Source organism: Chenopodium album, chromosome 25 (genome assembly GCF_948465745.1).
Source record: "Chenopodium album chromosome 25, dcCheAlbu1.1, whole genome shotgun sequence".
NCBI lineage: Eukaryota > Viridiplantae > Streptophyta > Magnoliopsida > Caryophyllales > Amaranthaceae > Chenopodium > Chenopodium album.
This window is the reverse complement of record NC_137858.1, coordinates 30,689,576-30,696,794: the sequence shown is the minus strand read 5'-3', so window position 1 is coordinate 30,696,794 and position 7,219 is coordinate 30,689,576. Positions and strand designations below refer to the sequence as shown.

Here is a 7,219-nt window from a genome sequence, read left to right as displayed (position 1 = left end):
GTTCGCCGGCGGTTGATGGTGCAGTTGTGGTAGGTGGTGACTGAGTGAGAAGGTGGGTTCGTTTGGTGTTTGCTGTTATTTGGTGGTTTGCGGGCTGTTGCTGGAGTCAAGCCGGCCGAAAACTTGGAGGGAGTGGCCGGAATCGGGAAGGGGAAGGGATTTGGTGGTCGGATTCTGGGAGGGGAAGGAGATGGTGGCCAGAAAGCCGGTGGCTGGGGCTGCCGGATTCTGGTTTTGGGATTTTTTTGATTTTTTTTTTATTTTTATTTTTGACCAATCCTATACTAACACGTGTCTAGTAACTCTTGTAATAACAAGTTCAGTGACCGGTTAGGACCATTTAAAGCGGAAGAGGTATAAAGGTCAGATTATTAAAAAATAATCAATAGATGGGATTATTTTGAGCGGATGAGGCAAAGGTCGGATTATTTAGGGCAATTTTTCGTTTTTTATTGAGTTTATATATATATATATATATATATATATATATATATATATATATATATATATATATATATATATATATATATGACATTTGTTTACTTTAAAGCAATTTATAATGGTAGATAAAAGTTCCTTTTACAAATAAAACAACTAATATGAAGTATAAAAGTTAGGTTACTGCACATTTCATAATGAATTTTGATAATGTTCAATAATATTTTAAAAAAAAACAAATGATATTTTTAAATTATAAAACCACCAATAGATTTCACTTTATTTTATTATAATATTTTATATACAAAAAATGGTCTGGGGCATTGCGTGAGCCTAAAACTAGTTGAGGATCAAATAATAATATTCCTACTTATGATTTCATAAATATTACAGTTCAATGACAATTATACATGGATCATATAAGATTTCTACCAATGATTTTACAAATACTACAATAATAATTGCGCATTAGTTAAGATATCTCTCTATGATAATTTAAGTACTACATACATTGAAAATTGTGGATGACATAAAATTTCTCGCTGTAATTATATCAAAATTACCATGATAGGATAATTGCGGATCAATAAGATATCTCCCTATAATTTTTTTTGTCCCAAAACAAAACCATAACCTTAAAACTAATTCAAAGATGATACTATTGATTTCCAAACACATACATACAATGTATAAATCAAATAAGATTTAAAAAAAAAAAGGGGCTTAAGGAAGCTATAGAAATGGTAACAAAATAGGCCGGCCGATCTTCTAAGACGGTCCTTTCCTCCATTTTACTGCGGATTCGACACGTAAAACAAGAGGGCCCCACAAATGTGTTAGTGTATGAAGTTTGAAGGAGTATATATATATACACCACTTCCCTCATTTCTTTGTTATTAATCTCATTTCTATTTAGTTGCTTCCTTAGAGAAAGACATACACAAACGTCTATTTTGTTTGTACAAGTTTTGTTTTTCTTATTGTCATTCAAAAGCTTCTCTTTATTCTCATATTATTATTATGTCCAACATTCCTAAGCCTATAATCTCTTCACCTTCTCCTACCAAAACTCATTCGAATTTGCCATCGAGTGATAATAATAAGTTAATGGATACTTGTCCTCCTACTACTATTAGTGATGATGATGATAACGATCTTTATAGATGGCCAACCATTTCCGAGGTAAGGAGAAAAAAAAAAAAACCAAAATCATTTCAAAAGTCAAAATAAAAAAAAAAAAACAATTTTTTTTTACCTAATTTATTTGATTTGCTTTTATTGCATGTAATTAATTTATTTCTTCTATTTTGAAATTTCAGGCAGTACAAGAGATGAAAGCAATAGGAAGGATATCAGGGCCAACAACCGTAACAGGATTGTTGCTATATTCAAGAGCAATGATCTCCATGCTTTTCCTAGGCTACCTCGGCGAGCTCGAGTTAGCCGGTGGTTCGCTAGCCATTGGGTTCGCGAACATCACCGGCTATTCGGTGATATCCGGGTTAGCCATGGGAATGGAACCTATTTGTGGACAAGCATATGGTGCGAAACAAATGAAGCTTCTTGGGTTATCTTTACAAAGAACAGTGCTTCTACTTTTCTCAACTTCAGTGCCCATCACTTTCATGTGGATTAACATGAAGAGAATCCTACTTTGGTGTGGTCAAGATGATGAAATTTCATCCGTTGCTCAAATCTTTCTTCTTTTTTCTATTCCTGATCTTTTTTTCCTCTCTTTACTCCATCCTCTTAGAATCTATCTAAGGACACAAAATATTATATTGCCCTTAACCTATTGTACCGCGATTTCGGTACTTATCCACTTGCCTCTCAATTTCCTCCTCGTAGTCCACCTTAAGCTAGGCATCGCCGGTGTTGCCATTGGCATGATATGGACTAATTTAAACTTATGTCTATTACTCTCTTCTTTTATTTACTTCTCGCGAGTCTATAAAGACTCGTGGATTGCCCCCAGTATGGATTGCCTTAGAGGTTGGTCATCCTTACTAGCCCTCGCTATTCCTACATGTGCTTCGGTTTGTCTTGAGTGGTGGTGGTACGAGTTTATGATTATGCTTTGCGGACTGCTAGCAAACCCGAGAGCGACCATTGCCTCGATGGGGATATTGATACAAACCACATCGTTGGTTTATGTTTTCCCTTCATCTTTATCCCTTGGTGTGTCCACTAGAGTTGGGAATGAGCTTGGAGCACACCGCCCCGGGAAGGCTCGTATCTCCATGATCGTGTCATTGTCATTCTCCTTTGTACTGGGACTCACTGCCATGCTCTTTACCATCCTAATGAGGAATCAATGGGGTAGGTTTTTCACCAATGATGAAGAAATTCTTCATCTTACTGCTGTTGCATTGCCGATTGTAGGCCTCTGCGAGCTCGGGAACTGTCCACAGACAACAGGCTGTGGAGTCCTTCGCGGTAGTGCAAGGCCAACAATCGGAGCAAACATTAACCTCGGGTCATTCTACTTAGTAGGAATGCCTGTTGCTATCTTCTTCGGGTTCATTCTCAATAAGGGGTTCGCAGGGCTATGGGTTGGACTACTCGCCGCCCAAGCCTCCTGCGCGCTCCTGATGCTATACGTTCTTTACAAAACAGATTGGAGTGTGCAAGCAGACAGAGCAATGGAATTGACAAAATCTTCAGTATCACAAACTCTGGGATTATTACCAATTTCGACTGCATTCAATTTCAGTAACAAGGACAAGAAGAGTAATCCAAAATTCGAACAACTTGTATGCATAGAAAACAAAGATAAGACGACATTGAAATTATCTTTGCCATCAGCAAACGAAGGTTTTCATGAATCAAATCCTCTGTTAACCCCTCATTTCTCAATAATATAAATATAGTTTAAAAATTAATCAATGTAAAATGTCATGCAGTTTAGGTAGTGTGACAGTACAAACTTTAACCAACATTTTTTTCTATCTTAATCATAAAGAGGCTAAGCTAGCTAGTCCACAACTGAGCCAAATTAATTAGGTTGCCGAGGTCGATGATCACTTTTCATAAGTGATTGTAATGTAGAATAGTTCCTTCTTTTTTTTTTTTTTTTTTTTTTTTTTTTTTTTTTTTTTTTAAATGTCTTTTGTACTTGTGAAGGTTGTACTGTTATTAATAAAAATTAATAATAATGTAAAGGAGCTTATAGTCGTATACAAAGTATTATAAAGTTATTAATATTATTTTTTTATTATTTTTTTGTTGTAAGAATAGCTTAAAAGGTGATGTGGACTAGCTTCAATTCTTAATATTGTACTTCAAAATTTTCAATGTCGTAATTTTCTACTACTCTATTAGTTCCTTTTTATTGCACCATAAGTTACCTTTTTGGGAGAGCTTTATGGGTCAAATGGTGCAAACAATAAAGGACGAGTGGGATAATAAAATGAAAAAAAAACTTTGACCGTATCCTAACATTTACGATTATTTTGATCTACTATTTGTGGATTATATACTTTAAAATAAGGGAATTTCGATCTCAAACATAGATTACCTTTTATTTTTATAGTTAATATTAAATCTTAAATCACTAAGATACTTCGTATAAATAATGACTTTTAAGAAAGTGAGTCAAATGTTACTTAATGGTACAAGTTAAATTTACTGACTGATTAAATCTGTAGCACTTGGCGCACACCAATTGCGTATACAGATGAAGAATCACTCCGTATTACTTTAATCTATAGTTGGTCCTGAAATTGTTGGGGGGAAAAAGGCATCTTTTTGTTGTTCCCTACCATAAAAGGTTACAACATTGACTGCCTAAAAATAGAAAAAGAATTAGGAGTATATTATACCCCATCGAACTGCCTATATCCTTTTTTAAAAAATTCAGTTTTCACGTTCTACTTCTCATTTTTTTTTAAACTCCGTGTCAAATCACAATTATTTTTGTTGTTCTTCCACTTTTTTACCCATCGACATTTAGTGATTTTGCTATTATTAAAACAGTACAAAAGAATACAAAACATAAAATAAACACAAATTCTTACATGTTTAATGGTCATCATGAAGATTACTTCGTTAGTGCTATAACAATTACTTAATCAATACTACAGCGGTTACTTGATAAGTGTTATAAGGGTTGCTCAATCGGTTACTTAGTTTCTAAATATATACAGCGGTTGATAAAAAATTAAATAATTTTTACAATATTAAAAGAACAATAAAACATTTTTTATCTTCTAGTAAGTCCATATCAAAATAATTTGGACTTCAATAATTGTTAAATGAGAGGTAAGCAAAGGATTTGTTTAAATGGCTCAGTTATAGGCTAGCATAATTGTTAAACATTTTTTGCCTATTCAATATTTTTATTCTTCATTTCAAATCTTTTTAGGAGCAACCAAATATCAAATGAATTAAAATTACCATTGGAGGTACAATATACATATCTATACGTGCACTCAAGTACATGTACCTACCACTAGGTGCACTCAGGTACATGTAAAAAATAAATATCTCCTGCATTGTTGGTATTATCTCATTAAAGTAGTAATAGCAAACATCTTAATATATACTTCCTACTAAAACAACGATAACATATCTCATTTCACAGTCGTCAATGCATTATTTCAATCACAAACAATACACTTTTAATATCAATAAGTAAAAATAATACAAATGTGATATATATTATGAAAGTATAAATTGAGGCAAATCTATAATGATGTGCCAAGAGACTTGAGACATAGACTTCTCAAATTACACAAGTAGTGTTTCATATAGATAAAAGTTGATCAAAGTTAAACACTTTATAAGGCTAAGGGGCTACATACTTCTCCTACAGTCATACAGTTTTGTAACCTACTTTGAACTTGTGGACTCCCTTTCTTGGTAATAGGTGCGGCCCATGCTTGAATCTATTACGATGCTACATGACTAAGGGCATGTTCTTTTCAGCTTAATTACTTCAGTTCAGTTCAAGTCAAATCAGTTTAGTTTAGTTCAGTTCAATTCCTAATTTCCTTCTATCATAAACAATTCATTTTAGCTCTATTCAGTTCAGTTCAATTCAATTCAGCTCCAATCAGTTCAGTTCAATTCAGTTCAGTTTAGTTCAGCTCAGCTCAATAAATTAGAACAAGCCCTAAGTTTATTAAAGCACCTTACATAAATGATGCATGAGTCAAAATGTTGCAATTATAATAAAACAAAGATGTATAATACAGTTAGTATATTGTCTAATTGCCCCATAACAAAATAACATCTTCTTACAAAATAACACACACCCCCCACATGATTTAGCAAAATGTGCAAAAAACTTTTGGCTCAATTGTTATGTACATAATTTTTACTCAATGTGCCCATTTAAGTTTCCATTTTTTGCTTAATATGCACATTTATTATAAAATATATGCAAAATTAGTAAAAAATGGTTATACATCTATCTATCCTTCTCATTGGAATGTGAAACCGCTCAAAATATAACTGAGGAGACATCAATTTTTTTTATGAGACGGAATGATCTATGCATAGAACTTTCTTTTTCTAGACCAAATAATTAATTTTGGCTAATTCTATTCATTTTAGGTCCCAAAAGGTGTATATTTCTTCTATTTTATTTCGGTCATTATGTTTTTTTTTTAGTTAAACTTATTAATTATAGCAATATAGCAATGGTGCAACGAGTAATTCTAAGCTAGAATCACTATCAATTTTCTCATTCTTGAACTAGGCATGATCGGTGTTGTTCAAGAACACCAAAAGGTAGTAGTATACTATATATTGATTAATTGACCCCCACGGCCCCACACGCATAAGTGAATATCCCTACATTCATATATATGTTGTCTGTTAAGCTTAATTAGCTAGCTTTTATATCGTCTAAACTCTCTCTTTCAATTTTTAGGTATTTAATTTGTACTTTCATTAAATAATTGTATTATCTATAAAATAACACAAAAATAAACTTTTTGTTGATAATATAGATGGGTTTAAAGAAGCATGTTTGAGTTGGAGGTAGCAAGAAAGATGTTAGGGGAGATGTATGCATAAATGAGTAAGAACAAAAGAAATGCAAACAATAATTGGAAATCAGATGACAGATGAAGAATTGAAGAGTGAAGGGCCTTGAAGAGAGTAAAAAAGGGGGGGCCTGCTTCAATTTGAAGAAACAAATAATTTAATTATATGTGTCTACTTCTCCCATGACAAAATATTGTAACAGTAGTATTTACTTATGCTATTATGCATGCATTAATAACACCACCTTATCCCTTAGCTTCTACCCAACGACCCTCATCTATCTCTAGCCCGCCACTCCAATTCTTCAACAAAATTCCCACAAAACAACAAAATACTCACTTGACTTATACTTGTGTCTTTATAATGTGGACAACCTCGATCAATCATGAGGAATACTATATATGTACGTACATAATCTACGTATGTATGGTTTACTATTTGGTATTCAATACATGTACACATCTTAACGTTAAAAGATGTATGTATGCATGCGCTAGCTGAGTGGTGTCAAAGACTAACCTGACTTGAATTCTACTTGAAATTAATCAATTTGACTTGACTTGAGAAATCTTAAACCCTTATCCAAAATTAACTTGTTTTAAACATGGAATATTTTGTTTTTATCTTAGCTTGGATTTAAATTTAAGTATTTATTTCGGAAGAGAAATTGAATTTTTTGTTATTATCATATGGGTAAATTTATGTTTATAAACTTAATCTAGAAGTTTTATTTATTTATATTTTTTAATTTTTATTTATTTATTTATTTATTTTTCTACTCAAACATTTT

General features: G+C 32.7%; 1 protein-coding gene across 1 annotated transcript; it reads left to right on the top strand.

Annotated features, from left to right (window-relative positions):
* Positions 1–1,349: 1,349 nt before the first annotated feature.
* On the top strand, positions 1,350–3,488 carry LOC145614705 (protein DETOXIFICATION 48-like). The gene is made up of 2 exons (XM_081669781.1): positions 1,350–1,620; positions 1,758–3,488. The coding sequence occupies exons 1-2, from the start codon at positions 1,459–1,461 to the stop codon at positions 3,300–3,302; spliced, it is 1,707 nt and encodes a 568-aa protein (XP_081525907.1). The 5' UTR covers positions 1,350–1,458; the 3' UTR covers positions 3,303–3,488.
* The last annotated feature ends 3,731 nt before the right edge of the window (positions 3,489–7,219 follow it).

Excerpts from the sequence above, each read along its gene's own strand:
- LOC145614705 (XM_081669781.1), top strand. The coding sequence starts at position 1,459 with ATGTCCAACATTCCTAAGCCTATAATCTCTTCACCTTCTCCTACCAAA. Across the intron at positions 1,621-1,757 it reads GATGGCCAACCATTTCCGAG|GCAGTACAAGAGATGAAAGC; the intron begins GTAAGGAGAAAA and ends TTGAAATTTCAG.